We start from the raw sequence: 19,516 nt of genomic DNA on the forward strand, positions 1-19,516 counted from the left end.
CAATGGGCAGCAAAATCTGCTGAAACAGATCTGCAGCAGAAAATACGCATGTGTGAACGAACCCTAAGGGTACGTTCACACGAGCGGACCCACAGCGTATTTTACGCTGCAAATCCACCGCTGAAAGACCGCTGCATGGTGGCTTTACAGGTGCCTGCTCGGAGTGGCAATACGCCGCTACAAGCAGACACACTGAAGCAATGAGCGAGTCGCCGCGCATGCGCAATGTACTCGCACACCGCGGCTCTATGAGCTAGGCAGAGAGCAGCTGCTGTGTGTTAATATACTGCGCATGAGTGCTGCGACTCGCACATGGCAGTGTGTCTGCTTGTAGCGGTGTATTGCCGCTCCGAGAAGGCACATGTAAAGCCACCATGCAGGGGTCATTCAGCGGCGGATCCGCAGCGGAAAATACACTGTGGGTCTACTCGTGTGAACATACCCTAAAGCTGAATTGAACTTTGAGATTGTATAGAGCCATTATAATCTCACGTACATGAAGCCTTGCTTAGATGTTCCATAGAGAAATTGTTTCAACCATTGTTACTATTTCTTACATACGGAAAACCAGAAAATTAATTCTAGGTCTATGCAATTAGGCAAAACTCCCAAGATGCTTTGCAGCTCTGAATATAATGCAGCTCAATAATCTTATGAACTAAGGTAATGGTGGGTCACTGTGCTTGAATCTATTGATGTGCGTAAACATGCTAATCTCCATATGTGATGTGTCTGCAAATCTATATGAGATATACATGTATATAGAGGCATCTAGGCATAAAACTGTAATAATAATCTCCTGTGAGACAGATAATGGCACAGCAAGCGGGTGTGCAGCCCTACTGACCTAGGCTTTAGAAAATCAGCCCTCATTTGGACATTACAACTGGCCTACCAATTCTACATAACTTACAGAGCCATGAAAATCAACCACACTTACAATAATTACAAAAAATGTCCTGGTGCTCCATCTTCTCTAACTGATGGCTCTGGCTTAATAGACGTGCTAAGCATCATTAGCACAGTTAGAAATGCCTCCATTTTCATAAATGAATATTCAATGGGTGTGAAAGCCTCTATATGAATATGCAGCAGATGCGCTATGTCAACCTGGGGTTTAGAGATAGCTTTCTGATAACCATGTTAATAACTAGGACCAGCTCAGGCAAGGGATTCGGAGAATATATTATATGTATAACTGTCTGCAAAAAATCTAATGATTAGTTACATGTATCACTATACTGTTTTTAACATAATGGTAGCATCATTAAGATGTTGTATAATACCCAGAGTACATGGGCAGAATGATGACTGATACTCTGTTGATATAATAAATATACACTCTAGTAGGGGGAGATTCATCAACACCGATGCAGAGGTAGAGCGGTGCAGTTATCCATAGAAACCAATCAGAACGCTTCTTTCATTTTATAAAGAGGCCTGTAATAAATGAAATAATTGTCCAGTATTTGTCAGCACAGAGCAGCTCCGGCCGCGGCTACTTTACGGGAGTTTACTGCGTGGTTGCCAGGCAGACGTGTGCGCGGAGGTGCCGCAAAGCGCAGGAGGATGTCTCCCATCAGTGCGGCCCTGCCGAACAGGATTCTAGGAACGGGACCTCTGTATACCCGAAAAGGCCAGGTAATGTTAAAAAAATTAAATTAAAATAAATGTAAAAACTAAGTGTATGGGAGGGAGGTATGTTATTGTATGTATATATTAGCCCAGGGGGATGGTGGGGGGAGAGAAATAGCGGCACAAGGGCATTAAGATGGAGGGGGGGGGGGGGTAATGGCAAAAGGGGATCAGAGGGAGGGGGGAATAATTGCACATGTGGATTAAGATGGAGGGAGGAGGGTAATCCTCCCTCCATCTTAATACCTCTGTGCCATTATTCCCCCCTCCCTCTGATCCCCTTTTGCCATTACCCCCCCCCCCTCCATCTTAATGTCCTTGTGCCGTTATTTCTCTCCCCCCCACCATCCCCCCTCCTGGGCTAATATATACATACAATTACAATGGTGGGTAATCTTTATCCCCTTTTGCCATTATTCCCCTCTCCCTCTGATCCTTTTTTGCCATATTGGGTAATAATGGCACAAGGGGATCAGATGGAGGGGGGAATAATGGCAAAAGGGGATTAAGTATCGCATTAGTATAAAGGTAAGCACACGCCATTATGAAATTAAGTAATTTTATGACTTATTTTGTCCGCAGGTACCCCTTGCGCGTAAGTTCTGTGCGAAGGGTACCCGCGGACATACTTTCACCCTTTGGGCGTACAGTCGCCAAAAAGGTTGATAACCACTGTTATATTGTGTTTCCTTGTGGGGATCTGCCTTCTTTTTCGGAAAGCGAAGAACAAACATATGTAACATTTGTGTAAAAAAGCATTTCCAGTGCATTACACTAAAAAGTGATATTCCTGCACTGATAAAACTGCCCCTTAATTAATAATAATTTCAGCGCTGTACACTCAATTGGTCCCTGTCCCTGTCAGTATGGAGTTTCTGCAGTGCATGTGTATAAGGGTTCCCATACACTTTCAATGACTGTTGGCCAAATGTTCATTCGTCTAGCTCAGTGTTTCCCAACCAAGGTGCCTCCAGATGTTGCAAAACCTTCGGCTGTCCAGGCATGCTGGGAGTTGTAGTTTTGCAACACCTGGAGGCACCCTGGTTGGGAAACACTGGTCTAGCGGTTATCTCTTCTGACCATACCATACACATAAACGTTCTACGCCACTGAACATTCATGTTTCCGCTATGGGGAGGAGTAAGCCAGGCAGCTCTGGAGACAGCTAAGCTCTCCCACAACAACAGGGTCAGGTGGCAAAAAATCAGCATGCCCGACTGTTTTCTTTAATTACATCAACTGTCGGTGAAGAGTCGGGAGGCCGCCATGAACCTTTATGCTTAGGGTTCACAACCATTCATAAGTTAATCTTTACACATACAGTGAAAGCTCTCTGAGAAGACCAGATCAAATTGCATTGGAAAGTTGTCTCCTATGGGGGGAGGGTCTTCTTAAAAAAAAAAAAAAAAAAAAAAAAAAAAAGGGCCTCTATGCATAATGTATGGTGGACTGAAATGCCATCACGCCAAATCAGATCTGGATAAAGTACTGGTCTTCTTAAAAAGGTCTTTTGAAAGGGTTACATTGCATATTATCTCTGCATCTTTGATTCATTTCTGTCCAACTGTGTAGGTCAACTAAAAAAATAATATACTATACTTACTATTCCTACTCTATACTATAAGAGTACGTTGCAAGCAGAAGTGCATCTCATTAATGGCACACTTTATTTTGCTATCCACACGCATATATATAGCATCTCAATGGAAACAATCTGTACTATCTTTAGCCCCAGTTGTAACCAGAATTAATAGGATTATGCTTAATGAGAAATTGTCGGCGATACGGGAGGACTCAGTTGATAGGTTCAATGAGGTGTGGGATCCGTGGCTGTCTTCTACTCATAGCCCCCCTATGTCACATTGCCTGTCTTTATATTGAGCTATGAGGTTGTCACCTGCTGACCTAACGGGATTTCGTTTTCTTATGATACGATGTATGAGCTCTTCATGCATATCTTGTTTTGTTGACTGTTTGTTTAGGCCTTGCAGGCCGCTGTTTTTAAGTTTTACACTGCACATATGGATATTCTGTATTGTGATTGCTTACCTTTTTCAATAAAGCGTCTTTGTTTGACCATTAAAATACTGACCAAATGAGTAACAAATACTGACCAACATACCACATGTGAACCCAACCTAAGAGTACAGAAAGTGAATTCCCAAAATGTTGGATGTACTACATTTTGGAAGTTTTAATTTTTTAACATATTTCTTAATCTGAAAAATAAATTACTTGCTCTTAAAAGGGTACTCCGCTGCTCAGCGTTTGGAACAAACTGTTCTGAACGCTGGATCCGACACCGGGAGCTCGTGACATTATAGCCCCATCCCTTCATGACGTCATGCCCTGCCCCCTCAATGCAAGTCTATAGGAGGGGGCATGACTATGATGTCACGAGCTCCCGGCGCGCGTTAGTTCCAAACGCTGAGCAGCGGAGTACCCCTTTAATAGTTGTTTGTCCTTAATGCATATTTTATACCTTTTATGGAGTTAAATATGACAAATAACAGGCATATCTTACCTCAATATATTGTAGTCGTTGCAGGACACTATCAAATCGGAAAAAAACAAGGTTGGATGGGAAATCCCATAATTTTATTCTGTCAGAGATTGCAAAACAGACGGCCACCTTCTCCATATACAATGCATATGTTTTCTTGAAGCATTTGAACATTTCAATGGCCATTTGGACTCTTTCCAAGCCTTCTTCTAACTCCATTTTAAAGATCTCTTCAGGAATAAGGAAGTTCTCAGTCTTCAAGATATTTGTGAGTATTTATGAGAGCAGAAAAAGGCTAAATGTTAATAATGATTAATGAAAGAATGTGCCTACATTAAACACTAATGTCAAAAAATGGAATGTTAGGAATTGTCTGGAGATCAAAATGCTCCTTGGCCCTGTACACCAGTATAAAGCAGTCACTACTGGACATATATTAGTGGGTACAAGGGGAAGTTGTGTGTGTCTCTCTTTATTGAAACCTATAGGAGTTATGAAAATAAGACACACAAGCACATGGCCATCTTTCACTACACTACTCCCACTTGGGACATCTGCGATGGTTATTGGTCTGCTGTCCTATGTCGATACTTCATCTTATGCCCTGTAGACCCAATCTGGTTTGTTGGCTCCAGTGAATCCTCCGGGGGAGCCTAGGACTCTGACATCCAGAGTCAAGTGGAGTGTTGGTTGCTTTTCAGGATAGTTCTCTCAATGTCTCCCATTAGGATTAAAGGGGTACTCCCATGGAAACTTTTTTTTTTTTTTATCAACTGGTGCCAGAAAGTTAAACACTCTCTGCTGACATCACGACCACAGTGCTCTCTGCTGACATCTCTGTCCATTTTAGGAACTGTCCAGAGCTGAAGAAAATCCCCATAGCAAACATATGCTGCTCTGGACAGTTCCTAGAATGGACAGAGATGTCAGCAGAGAGCACTGTGCTCATGATGTCAGCAGAGAGCTCTGTGTTCCAAAAAGAAAACCATTTCCTCTGTAGTATACAGACCCTAAAAAGTACTGTAAAGATTAAGATTTTTTAATAGAAGTAATTTACAAATCTGTTTAACTTTCTGGCACCAGTTGATTTAAAAAAAAAAAGTTTTCCACGGGAGTACCCCTTTAACCCCTTTTATTAAGTTATATCACACCCCTTTTCAAATGAGATGCAAAAAGGGTCTAATAACACTTAAAAAAAAAAAAAAGTTATCTGGCACAAATTGAAGCAGAATTCTATTCCATTTAGCTTAGGTAATGTTATCAAATGTCAATAATAGCAGACAAGGAATTATATAAATAACTGCAAAACTGTATCAAAATATCGATTGGATTGTTCCTCTGCTCATTCTCTTCACAATGCACAAATAATCTTTATCCATATCTTTGATGATTTTCCGTCACATATTGTATGAGAATTAGACACTTTATGCATTTATTACATATTTATTTTTGCACATCATTTGATCTTACGTGTTACTAAAAATATCAGTGGTTTCTTACCCGATCAATGAGAAGATTACAAAACTCTTGCAAGAGAACAATGATACGCTGAGGGTAACAGTAGTGTTGAGAATTGGTCCATATAAGAAAGATGGTGTGAAGAAGAGGCCTGAAGAAGTCTTCTATGTCTGGGAAGTTAGATTCCTCTAGATGTGCAATATAATACTTCAAAGGCCGTAGATACAATTCGATTTCTTGAGCTTCGGAAAGTGCTTAGAAAAATTATACCATATCATTTATATATTCTAAATAAATAATATACTCTTATACTTCAAAATCTATATATTTCCATAGTAACAGACAATGAACAAACTCTAGTCTTATTTACAGTGTATAATAATAAAAACTAGCAGAGTACCTGGAGTTGCCCATCTTCCTACCTAAACCTTGTGGAAGAGGAAAAGCAATAATGATGCTCTTGTCCTTATATCTTGTCCTCATATCCCATCCTACTATCCACTCCTTATGCCTTGTCCTTCTATCCCCTCCTTATGTCCTGTCCTCCTATCCCGCACCCATATCACGACTTCATATCCCAAACTCATTTCACATGCTCATATCCCTTTCTCATATCCCAAACTTATATCACAACCTCATATCCCATCCTCAAATTCTGTCCTCCTATCACAACCTCATATTTGATCCTGTAATCCCTACCTAATAGCCCGTTCTCATATCTTGCCCTTACATCCCATCCTCAAATTCCGACCTCATATCCTGTCCCCTGAACTAACTATTTTCTGCCCCTGCCTGTCAGACAGTTTGCAGTATGTTTCAATGTCCGGGCATTCACTGGAGAAAATTTTCATACGGACATTCCCCTGACATTCTTCTTACAGAAGAACATGCCGGCACTAGGACATGTGCAGAAATGTGCAGTCTCATAGACGGCAATGCCTTTCCGCACTGACTCTGCAGAAAGAATAGACAGGTCTATTTTTTTTTGCGGACACCGGAATTTGAATTTGCAGCTGAATCCCAATGATATCAATGGGAATCTGCTGCTGTGAATTCCATGGTGTGGGCATACCCACACGATCAGAAGATGTCCTGGAAGTCCTGTAGGCTTAGACCAAATCCCCAACCCTTATAAAAGGGGGTAGGTTAAGGTTAATTTAACTGTAGACACTATATTATTGTCTATTATCATAGAGATGCATTAGTCTGCATAAAGCAATAAGAAATATTAGATCTATTGAAAGGTACTACATTTTTCATTTCTGATGCACTGGGAAAAAAAAGTTGTGTGTGAAACCACCCTTATAGTCAAATTGACATTTTTCTGTCCATTAACTCAAATTCATTGCAGATGTGCTGCTGTGCTGTCTATGACTGATGCGTTTACCCCCAGTATTGCTACCCCAGAGATGTGTTTAAAAATAGAAATAAATGGCTATCCATTCCCTTTAGAATGTAGATGATGACAGGGTGTAAAAACAATGTAAAATGTGCTCAAGCTGAGACATTCCTCTTAATAGATTATTTATCAACTATTCATAGTGGTTTCTGGGAGTTTAATGATACCTTATAAATAAATAAACGTATGTTTAAATGTTTGGTATTTATTTTTTTGCAGCAGTTTTAACAAGGGACACACAACAGAGACAAATTTAGGGGTGAGTAAAGTTTTTTATTTTTAACCCCAGTTTCAGTCTTAATTTTTTTACAACTCCCAGGAAACCACTTTTAGAGTAGAGTCACGCATGCCGTTTTTTGCTGCATATTTTCTGCTGCGTATTTTCCTACCCACAGAAGCCAATGCGTAGCAAAATACACAGCTGATTTTGTTGCCCATTGACGTCAAACTACACAACAGCAAATACGCAGCAAAATGCACTATGCATGACCCCACCCTTAGGGTACATTAACATGCACATAATCCACTGCAGAAAATTCTGCAGCAAAATATGCATGTGTGAATGTACCCTTAGAGTATGTTCACACATACAGGAGCTGCTGTAGATTTGATGCTGCAGATTTAACTTTGCGTTTAATCATTTAGTTACTTTGACATCTGCAGCATCAATTCGGCAGCAGGTCCTGCACGTGTCAATATACCCTATGGATTGGAACATTGCAGATATGCTGCAGATTTTCTGCAGCAGAAAATGTGCCAAAGACACAAGTGGATTCAGCTGGAGGGGAGAAATATAAAACCCTCCTTTATTTTGCAGCTGGATCCACTTTTGTTTTTCCAACCTTTTCTGATGCAGAAAATCAACGTATTCGCAGGTAGTTCCTAGACTAAGGGTATGTTCACATGCTGTGGATCTGCTACAGATCTCCTGCAGATCAATTGCAGAAAATGTGCAGTTTTCTGCACCAATAAAATGAAATGTTTTTAAAATCAGTTATAGATTAGTTGCAGAAAATCCTCAGTAGATTTGCAGTGTGTATGTACCCTAAAAAATGCCACATAGAGTGATCTACTCTGATAACTGAATATAGTCAGATAGGCCATTACACATGATTAAAATTGTTTTTATTATTTGCAAGTGTTGCAATAGCAAAGAAGCAAGAATTGGCAAAACTATATATAATTCAGAATTCAGTCAACATTACAAGCCAACAGACTATAATACTTGTATGAATATAAATTAAAATACAATAAAAATATATATCCCATAGAAGTATGTTTTGCCTACCTTCATCCACACTAGTAATCAATTCCATGAAACCAGTGTAATAGCTGCTTTTCATCATATTCAGTTTATCAATCACTTGTTGGAATTCTGAAGTCTGCAGCTACGGGAATACATCATATTTGGTTTATATTGCATAGTAAAATCACAATATCAGATGTGAAAAAAAAAAAAAAAGAAAACATTAAATAAATAAATATTTAATGATTTGCAAAGAAAAAAGTACAGTGGATTTAATTTTTAAATTAACTTAAATGGATTGTCTGAAGTAGATAATTACTGGATATATATATATATATATATATATATATATATATATATCCTCAAAGAAATGCAGCACTACTTCACCACTTCGTTCCTGGTGCCAGCCACCCAACTCGATCACAGTCCAGGTAGATATCACAAAAATGGCGCAACACTCCAATGCAAAAATTGTGAATTCATTTCCTCATCACACAAAAAAAACTGCAACCTTTCCGCCCCTCAATGGAGCCTTTTTCAAGCATACTTGAAATAGGCTCCATTGAGGAGCTGAAACGTTGCAGGTTTTTTGTGTGACATGAGGAAATACATTTTTGTGATTATATATATATATATATATATATATATATATATATAATCAATCTTCTCAGCTCCTCCTGCTCTATAAGATGGTGTGCACATATTGATTAGCATTTTTAACGTGAAAGGCTGTCTTTTGTTGAATCTACCCTTCTTAGTGCTCACCTAACCTTTTCTATTGATCACTAGCTAAATCAAAAACATTTGTCAGAATACCATCTCATGGTTTACATGGTTTACTCCAGTGTTTCCCAGCCAGGTTGTAGATTTGCAACAGCTGTAGGCATCAGGGTTGGGAAACACTGGTTCACTCACTGGGCCTTAAGAGAGCAAACTGTACCTTTCCTGGAGTTGATGGTGGTTGCCAAACTTATAAAATTGCCTAGTTATTTCTCAGTCAAGTGTGAAGGAGTCAAACTGCACAAGTGCCACAGCCTGGCATGCCTCCTCATTCGTCTTTACCGCCCAGCTTCTCCTTGATTGATAAAGAGCCCTGTAGGTCAGTCAAGTAAGAGCTGGGAGGTGAGGGTGAGTGAGAAAGCTGCAGGGCTGTGCCACTTGAGCAGCTTGGCTCTGCTTCCTTGACAATAAGCTGAGAATAAAAATGAAGTTTTATACGTTTGGCAACCACCATCAGCTCTAGGAGAGGTACAGCTTGCTTTTATACCCTAAGAGCTTTCCAATGGTGTCTGCAGCTCTTATCATCAAAAATCGTTTTTTAATCTTTTTTGGATCCAAAAAAGTGATGGAGATACATACCTGTTTTGAATAAAATTTCGTAGGGTACCATTAAAATTTTTTTTTTTTTTTAAAAGATACAGTAGTGAAGGAAAAAATTGTATCTAACGAAATTAATATTTTTTATAAAAAAAAATTTGTATTACTTTTTAAACAGGGATCAATTTATGTGTGCGGGGAAATAAAAATGTAGCCGACAATTATAAAAATGTAGTGTGTGTGTTTTTCCCTTTTTTTCTTAATTTTTTTTTTTTTAGTTAGTACTACTACTCCCAGCATGGAACACACTGTTCCATGATGGGAGTAGTAGTACCTGTACTAATAGACAGATCGCCCGTTGCGATCTTTCTGTATAATGTATAGATGCGGCGGCCGCTCTTCTATGGTCCCCTGCACTGACGTATATATACACATATTCATATTTCCCGCAGAGCTGTGACTGGCCAGATGGTTCCAGCCAATCACAGCTCTAGGAATATGTGTATATATACGGCCGTGCAGGGGACCATAGGAGAGCGGCCGCTGCATCTATACATTATACAGGTGGATCACAGCGGGTGTCAGGAGTGTGATCTTTCCATAACTGCAGGTAATACTACTCCCAACATGGAGCACATTATGCTCCATGCTGGGAGCTGTAGTACCTGCATTAATAGACAGATCACAGCGGGTGTCAGAAGTTACACTCGCTGCGATCTGTCTATTAATACAGGTACTACAGCTCCCAGCATGGAGCAGAGTGTGCTCCATGTTGGGAGTAGTAGTGCCTGCTTAAGGACACATCACAGTGGATGTCACTACTGACACCCGCTGTGATCGTCCTGTCTATAGCAGAGATGGAGCGGCTGTATACATTGCTCGCATCCCTGCTCTGCACTATACTCCGGGCCGGCCACTCACTCATTCATACTTCTCTCAGAGCTGTGATTGGCTGCAACCATCCGGCCAATCACAGCTCTGGGTGGGAAATATGAATGAATTATGTTCTATTCACATCACTGGCCGGAGTATAGTGCAGAGATGTGAGCGCTGTATACAGCGGCATCTGTGCTATAAAATGGTCGATCGCATCGGATGACCCGGGGCGATCTGTCTATTACTACTGGTACTACTACTCCCAGCATGGAACAGAGTGTTCCATGCTGGGAGTAGTAGTACTACCTAAAAATTGTAAAAAATAGAGACAAAAAAGTGAAACACACACACTTTATTAAAAAATAATAAAAGGTTTGTTATAAAATATATACATTTCATTTAATAAAATGTTTTCCATCACTGCTGCATCCTTTTTTTATTTTTATTTTGGTACCCAACAAATTTTGGGTACCAAAAAAAAAACGTCAAAAGCTTACAAAAATGCAATTTCCACACAAATTAAAAAACGCCAGAAAAAACGCCAGACGCAGGACATTGCGCTGGCGTTTTTTCAGGTGTTTTTTTAATCCCAAAAAACGCAGCACAAAAAACCAAGTGGAATCCTAGCCTAAAAGGGGTAGTTAAAGATAAGATGAACATGCTTCCTTCCAATATAGGTCCACCCCTGTCCATGCATTGTGACTGGTATTGCAGCTCAGCTCTACTGAAGTAAAAGTGGCTGAGCTGTAATGTCAACCTGTGACAGATGTGGCTCTTTTTGTTTGAAAGAAAGCAGACCGTTTTTGTACTCCTGGAAACCCCTTTAGGCTATAGCATTCACGTGGCGAAAATGCTGCTTCCATAGGCAAAAATCTGCATCATACTGTATATATATCACTACTGTACAGAAGCAGGGGATAAAAATGAGTCCCTGATCCTGTGCACAGTGGCATATCTGTACCAAATTGTGTATATTTATGTGCAGATTTGCTACTGCATACAGGAGCAGGGACACCTGTTTATCTCCAGAACTGTCTGCATCGCCACTCAGTGCTGTCCAGAAGCAGGGGGTGTGGGGATAAACAGGAGTCCCCACTTCTGTATGCACAGTACTTTGTAAAAGTCGGAAAATACATTTATTTCAAATCTGCAGTTGCAAATTTAGCCTTAAAGGGGTATTCCACTGCTCCGAACCCTGGAGCCGGCAGCTTGTGATGTCATAGCCCCGTCCCCTCATAACGTCATGAAATGCCCCCTCAATGAGAGTCTATGGGAGGGGGCGTGACAGCCATCAAGCCCCCTCCCATAGACTTGCATTGAGGCAGCGGGACGTGACATCAGGAGGTGGCGGGGCTATGACATCACGAGCTCCCGGCTCCAGCGTTTGGAACAGTTTGTTCCAAATGCTGAGCAGCGGAGTACCCCTTTAAGGTTTACAGTACTTGACTTATAGGAGGTATTGTATCACTTTACATCATTATATTAGATTTTACCTGACAACGAACACTGAGCAAATTCTCTTTCTGCATTGTCCAAAATTCCAGCTCAGCAGATGGCCCAGGATGTTCACCCTGTAACATTTTCTGAGCGGAGTCTCTGTTAAGTATATCTGATATCTGGTGAGTCCACTGGATTATCATTGTCTCTACGTAGTGCAGAGAAATCCTCTCCCTGCGACTTGTACTGAAGAAAACAAAAAGGTTCCATTATTTTTGCTGTAAAGACAGAATTCTTAAAGAAGGTCAGTCCATGTTTCTAAGAAACACCTAAGAAACTGCTTTAATTGGGTAAGCAGTGTCTAGATGTGCCATGTCTGATTGCAATTGTCTTGCTAAATTATATAGAAGTCTCATGGGCCTTTCCATCTCGGCTCATAGAGGGGGTCCTGAACTGACTATATGCCCCAATCTTCTATGAAAAATGTAGAAAAGCAGCACATCCAAAAAATGATGAAAAAAATGCCAGGTGCATAGCAGCCTTCGGGGTATAGGCCAAAATATACCCCAACTTCATACAGCAAAAGGACATCACTGCAGCACACAGTCCATAAAGTGCAAAAAGGTGAGTTTATTCCATAAAGTACAAAAAAGTGTTACAAAAAAAGCGACATTTCAGCTGGCTCACCCAGCCATTCTCAAGCAGACTGTTTGGGAAAGGCTGGGTGAGCCAGCTGAAACATCGCTTTCTTTGTAACACTTGTCGTTTTATGGAATAAACTCACCTTTTTGCACTTTATGAATTGTGTGCTGCAGTGATATCCTTTTGCCCTAATCTTCTATATATATAGACATTTTCAGTTTTTTTGTGTCTACAAAAGGCACAAAAAAGGCGCAAGCAGGGTTTATTTGCGCCTTTTTTGTTTCCACATTTCTGCTGATTTTGAGTTGCAATCCACTAATTTTGGAAATACACATGATATGGAAGGGTTTTATGAACTACACCTTTTTGTGAAAAGGCACAAAAAAGGCGCAAAACCATTGAAAAGTCTTTAAAACTACACCAGCCCAGACTTAGCTTAGCTTTTTGGTGTATGTGAAGAGAGAAATTTCAGAAAATGTGACCTGCACAAAATGTATCAAATACTCTGTGACCATTTAATAAATTTGGTTCTCCTACACATTACAGCACATAAAAAAAGGTGTAGAAAAATGCTTCACATACACCTACAATGATAAATGCCGGCTATGTGTGTGTGTGTGTGTGTGTTTGTGTGTGTGTGTGTGTGTGCGTGTGTATGTTCCAGCATCACGTCCAAATGGCTAAAGATATTAACATGAAACTTGGCACACATGTTACTTATATGTCAACAACAAACATAGGACAGGTAATTTAACCCTTACTCACACCCATTTGCCAGGGTTGGGGTTTTCGTTTAAAGTCCCATACAAGTCTATGGGAAATATATGTTACTGCATAACTTCCAAAAGGCTGGAGATATTTTGATAATACTTGGTCACATGTTACTTATATGTCCACTTAAAACATAGGATAGTTAATTTAACCCTTAACTACCCCCATTTGTGAGGGTCGGGGTTTTTGTTTAAAGTCCCATGCAAATCAATGGGAAATGTATGTTCCCACAACTTCCGTAAGGCTGGAGATATTTCAATAATACCTGGTACACATATAACTTATATGTCCAATAAAAAGATATGATAGTTAAATTAACCCTTACCTACACACTTACATAAATGATGGGTTTTTGTTTCAAGTACCATGCGAGTATATGGGACTTCCAGTACCTTACTCCACAAGCTCCGCTCTGCATCTCCTGGTGAATGTGCCAGTCTGGCTTGCAAGCCACACCCCATCTCACAAAGAGAGGAGGTAAGGATAGGAGGTCGAGATATGAGGATGGGATATGAGTTCGGGACATGAGGTCAAGATAGGAGGACGGGATAGGAGGTCAGGATAGGAGGTCGGAATAGGAGGTTGAGATATGAGGTCAGGATATGAGGAGAGGATACGAGGTTGAGATAGGAGGACGTGATAGGAGGATGGGATAGGAGGTCGGGATATGATGTCGGGATATGAGGACGGGATATGAGGACGAGATATGAGGACGGGATATGAGGTCGACATAAGAGGACGGGATATGAGGTTGAGATATGAGGAAGGCATATGAGGACAGGACAGGAGGTCGAGATATGAGGACGGGATAGGAGGTCAGGATATGAGGTTGAGATATGAGGTCGGGATATGGGTACGGGATATGGGGACGGGATATGTGGTTGGGATATGGGGATGGGATATGAGGACAGGATATGAGGACAGGATATGAGGCTGAGATACGAGGACAAAATATAAGAACAGGATATGAGGTCGGAATATGAGGAGGAGATTTGACCTTGGGATATAAGGAGGGGATATGGGGTCAGGATTTAAGAACGGGATATGAGGACAAAATCTTCCTCCTTTGTTGCTTTTCCACCCCTACAAGGATAAGGTAGGAAAAAACAGGCAGCGCTGGGTACTCAGCTAGTAGAGCAATAAACAGAGGTTTATTGAGTAGTAGGTTGATGGCCACTTCATAGAGTTTCTATTGCAAGGGGACTACATGTATACTGGCCAAGAGGCTAAAAAATGGCCACCGCCATGGATATCACAAAAGAATGGCCATGCAATTCATCCACTTTAGAGGGGTTGACTAACAATGAAACTGTCTAATAACTGAAGGAGTACTGCAGCAATAGACACTTAGGCTGGCATTTATCATTGTAGGTGAAAGTGAAGCATTTTTCTACACCTTATTTTTGTGTGCTGGTAATGTGTAGTAGCATCAAATTTGTTAAATGGTCACAGAACATTTGATAAATTTTGCGCAGGTCACATTTTCTGAAACTCTACTCTTCACATACACCAAAAAGCTAAGCTAAGTCTGGGCTGGTGTAGTTTTATAGACTTTTCTGTGGCTTTGCGCCTTTTCACAAAAAAGGCGCAGTTCATATCATGTGTATTGCCAAAATCAGTGGATTGCAACTCCAAATCAGGATTAATGTGTAAACTAAAAGGCGCCAAAAAGGCGCAAATAAACCCTGCTTGCGCCTTTTTTGCGCCTTTTCTAGACACAAAAAACAGTCTAAAGACAATGATAAATGTCGGCCTTAACCCCTATCCTCAGGATAGGGGATAAGTGTCTACTAGCAAGGGGTCTGACCACTAGGAACCCCTGCGATCTCCCGTACGGGGACCTGGCATTAGTTGCGGGCGGCTCTATATTTAGACCCCCCCGAGATCAGACACTATACCCTATACGCAGGGGATAAGTGTCTATGGCAGGGGAGTTGCTAGGTGTCCAATAGACTGGGGGCTAGAGCCCATAGCCCAAGCCACACCCCTAACCACACCCTTGACCACGCCCCAAACCATACCCTTGGCCACACCTCTAACCCCACCCTAATACACGCACAATTGCACACATTCTCCTCCTTCAATATACTCACTATTACCAGCAGGCAACTGTATAGTGTGGTTTCAAATCGTGTATACCAAATCGTGTATACTGAGACCAATATTTTCATTAATACCAGTATACAAGGAGAAAATTATCACCATACATATTACCATCATACTGTTACCAACCAAATCCTGCACACTGAGACCAATATTACCAATAATACCAGAATACAAGAAGGAATATCATCACCATACATATTACCATAATACACAGATTCTGTATAACATATAAATTAATATATACAGGACCATATAAAGGTAGATGCCAGCTGTACAGAACCTGAACATCCTTCCCAGTAGGCACATAAGATTATTTTGGTGCCTGCCGAGGAGGAGCAAAGCGCTGCGCTGCAAACAGAGCCATCCATTACTGAGGGCAGGAAGGCATCTTCTGGCATGCATATGCGCAGCACATCTCTTCCCAGAAGCCACATCTGTCTTAAAGCAGCGGTGGCTCTAATTTTTTCAGCGGCGGCCTGAGACCCCCCCCCCCCTAGCAATGCCCCTGGTCTATAACTGCAGATCTCCCAATTTAACATATATTAGTTAATAAACCTATTTTACTACCTTTCTGTTCTGTTATCTTCACTAACCCAATGTCCCCTCTACTGTACACCATGTAACGGACTTCTAGTTATTATGTACACTCTAGCCAGGAATTCAGCCAGCTCTATCTCTCTCCCACTACACGGTCTTGACTATAACCCCTCCCATACAGTTGGAGGGAGCAAAATTGGCTAAATTACCAGCAAGACTGTGAACAGGATGTACAACAAACAGAAAGTTGAGCTAATGAAGACAACAGAGCATACTGAATAAAGCAAAAGGAAAGCATGTAAAACTCCAGAAAGGTAGTAAAATAACTTTATTTACCAATATACATTAATAAATATATGTTTGATTTCCAGACAACCCCTTTAAAGAGTACCTGTGACAATAGCAAAAATGATAAGATTTTACTGTCAATAAATAGCTCAGGGTGCCCTGATCACACATCTTTTTAAAGTTTCTTGATACACCCTTTCATTCCCGGGATATGAGGGTTGATAGTTTGTCTGACAATTCTGGGAATGAGTCAGATTGACGTGAACTTAATTTTAATAACAGGCTTGAATATTAGGTGTTGATGGTGTTTTATAGTCGGGGGTAAGAATATTTTACATTGAGGGGCTTATATAAGGGGGTTAATTACTCCCATTATTAAAGGAGAACTTCAGAAAAAAATAATTTACCCCCTATCCCCTTAGTTCCAGGATTGGACCCCCCCATGATCAGCTACTTATCCCCTATTCTGTGGAGTTCTCCTTTAAGTTTAATATACTGTTGGAGTTCTCCTTTAAGTTTAATACTGGCTTGGGTGGCATTGGGGCTGCTCTGCCAGTGGGTTGTTCCCCCTGTGGTCACTGGTGTTGGGGCAGTGGTGGTCGCCACTCAGTCCTGTGCCATTTTATGCTAGAGATGTTAGGGACTCACTACTTACAGGTGGCCGTGACGTGGCTAGCGGGCTTGCACTTTATGATCATAAAGTACACTAACGACCTGTTAGTTTCATAAATGTTGCTGAGAAGCATTAGCTCTAGGTGCATGTTGTGGATGTGCGACTCTGTCTGTTTTTTTCTCTAGTTGAATTCACATTGTGTTTTCTAGCCCCCTCTTTTTCTGTTTTCACTTGGTCAGCACTCTGCCCCTCCCCATCAGCCCAGGCATATACAAATTAGCAGGTAGCTGCATAAGGGCCCTATTCTTTTCTGGCAGCCTCCCAGTCTCTGGCTGGGAGCACATGGTGAGTGAGCTTTTTACATCTGTTCACACTGGTGCGGTGCTGTGTGGCATCCTTTGCTCCCCCGGCGCCGTGTCTGTGGGGAGGCGTGGCCCACGGACTGATTTGAATGGCATTGGGGCTGCTCTGCCAGTGGGTCATTCCCTATGTGGGCACTCGTGTTGGGGAGGTGGTGGTCACCACTCAGTGCTGCGCCATTTTATGCTAGGGATGTCAGGGACCCGCTACTTACAGGTGGCCGTGACGTTGCTAGCGGGCTTGCACTTTATAATCATAAAGTACACTAACGACCTGTTAGTTTTATAAATATTGCTTAGATCAAGGTGCATGTTGTGGATGTGCGACCATGTCTGTTTATTTCTCTAGTTGAGAGTACACTCAGGTGGAAAACTTTTTTTTTTTTTTAAATCAACTGGTGCCAGAAAGTTAAACAGATTTGTAAATTACTTCTATTAAAAAATCTTAATCCTTCCAGTACGTATTAGCTGCTGAATACTACAGAGGAAATAATTTTATTTTTGAAACACAGAGCTCTCATGCTGACATGCTGACATCATGACCACAGTGCTCTCTGCTGACATCTCTGTCCATTTTAAGAACTATCCAGAGTAGGAGAAAATCCCCATAGCAAACATATGCTGCTCTGTACAGTTCCTAAAATGGACAGAGATGTCAGCAGAGAGCACTGTGCTTGTGATGTCAGCAGAGAGCACTGTATTCCAAAAAGAAAAGTACTGGAAGGATTAAGATTTTTTAATAGAAGAAGTAATTTACAAATCTGTAAACAAAAAAGTTTTCCACCGGAGTACCCCTTTAATACATATTTGATGGATTCCCTGAAATGTCAAACAAACTATAAACTCTGATATCTTGGAAACAGGAGGACGTATCCAGAAACTGTAAAAAGGTGTGTGATCAGGGCACCATAAGCTATTTAATGATAATACAATGTAATACTCCTTGTAGTCTGTAAGCTCTGGCGAGCAGGGCCCTCACTCCTTCTGTTTGAATAGTTAGTGTGTAATATTGGTATGTCTGATACTTGTCTTTATATGTACCCCAATATTGTAAAGTACTGCGGAATCTGTTGGCGCTATATAAATAAAATTATTAATATTGATATAATGGGGGTTGGTCATGTGTCCTCTTTAGGGTCTTTAAAGAAACGGAACAGTAGACCTGTGGCAGTAACAAACTATGAATTATTTGCTGAAGTGACAGGGTTGCATCCTATATAAATACATTGAAAGTGAAAATCCTCTTAGATACTTACAAAAGAAGAATATTATTGGAGAGACAATAGACACTCACATGCTGATGTTGTCGACCTCAGGATATGTGGGCAGTGTTAAGAATGTTCTTCCAGATATGAGCCCTTGCAAGTTTAGTATTTTATATTTTAACTTCTCTATATGGCTTTTTATTTCTCGTAGGTAATCCTTTGGCCAATCTTTGTATACCAGTGGATTGGAAAGAAATGCAAGTATCACCTGGTAAACATGTTGCAGATGAAAATAAAAAAGACATCAGATTACTAATATTTGCCAACCCTTTTCAAGCACAACGTCATTTACCTAACTGGTCTTTACCAAATTTTATCTCCCAAAATTAGTCAAATTAGAAGGAGGCAAACACATTAAGAAGTGATTTCTAAAAACAGGCTTAATCCATCCAAATTAAATTTTTGTGGATTAAACACTTTATTACAATCTGTATACACAAAATGTTCTCAGTCTTGGTTAATAGCTACATCAGTGATTTCCAACCGGGAGTACTGCCAGGGGTTCCGCGGGCTCCAGAGCAGGTCATTTAAAAAAAAATTTTAAATCTCCCGCCCCGGCCTGCGCGCCTGTGAATCACGGCGGCGCAGAGGGGAAGGGAATCCTGCGTGCGCATTGCATGTTTGTGCGCACTGCGCACACAGAGTCCCCCTGCGACGCCGTGAGTGAGTCACAGGCTCACAGACAGGGAAAGGGATAGATGCAGGGGATGGTGTGCCATCCCCCGGACTATGTTCCTGCCGGCCCCCCGGACTATGTTCCCGTCGCCCCCCCGGGCTATGTTCCCGCGGCCCCCGGGCTATGTTCCCACCGGCCCACCCGGACTATGTTCCCAGCCCGCCTGCAGAAGGACGGCTCAGCTCATCTTAATTAAGGTAATGCACCCTCTCTCACCTCTGTCCACCCCCTTTGTCACCCCTCTGTTACCCCCTTTCACCCTTTTCCCCTTTCCTGTCATCCATGTCCACCTTGTCTGACCCCTGTCACCCATGTTCTCCCCCTCTGACCACCCCACAATCTACCCCCTATCACCAATGTCCAACCCCCACTATTTACCCCTCTGTCC

At 41.3% G+C, this 19,516-nt stretch overlaps 1 protein-coding gene and 1 long non-coding RNA gene across 6 annotated transcripts in view; one reads left to right on the plus strand and one right to left on the minus strand.

The window, feature by feature from the left end:
* Nucleotides 1–19,516, minus strand: part of LOC130285427 (dynein axonemal heavy chain 11-like) — a 523,820-nt gene that overhangs the window by 499,318 nt on the left and 4,986 nt on the right. For 3 of the 5 annotated variants that reach the window (XR_008847325.1, XM_056536793.1, XM_056536797.1), the window contains exons 3-7: nucleotides 18,482–18,660; nucleotides 11,928–12,117; nucleotides 8,284–8,383; nucleotides 5,639–5,850; nucleotides 4,160–4,393 (exon numbers count right to left, since the gene is read on the minus strand). Coding sequence is in view for 4 of the 5 variants with exons in the window: in XM_056536793.1 (XP_056392768.1) it covers nucleotides 4,160–4,393; nucleotides 5,639–5,850; nucleotides 8,284–8,383; nucleotides 11,928–12,117; nucleotides 18,482–18,660 (915 nt within the window). In the remaining variant the exon portion in view is untranslated. The remainder of the gene's footprint in view (nucleotides 1–4,159; nucleotides 4,394–5,638; nucleotides 5,851–8,283; nucleotides 8,384–11,927; nucleotides 12,118–18,481; nucleotides 18,661–19,516) is intronic. The other 2 variants (XM_056536794.1, XM_056536796.1) reach the window with 1 other exon arrangement.
* LOC130285429 (uncharacterized) lies at nucleotides 1,517–18,693 on the plus strand. The gene is made up of 3 exons (XR_008847327.1): nucleotides 1,517–1,641; nucleotides 4,175–4,406; nucleotides 18,604–18,693. It is a non-coding gene; the product is annotated as an uncharacterized LOC130285429 (long non-coding RNA).

This window comes from Hyla sarda, chromosome 8, assembly GCF_029499605.1.
Source record: "Hyla sarda isolate aHylSar1 chromosome 8, aHylSar1.hap1, whole genome shotgun sequence".
Classification (NCBI taxonomy): domain Eukaryota; kingdom Metazoa; phylum Chordata; class Amphibia; order Anura; family Hylidae; genus Hyla; species Hyla sarda.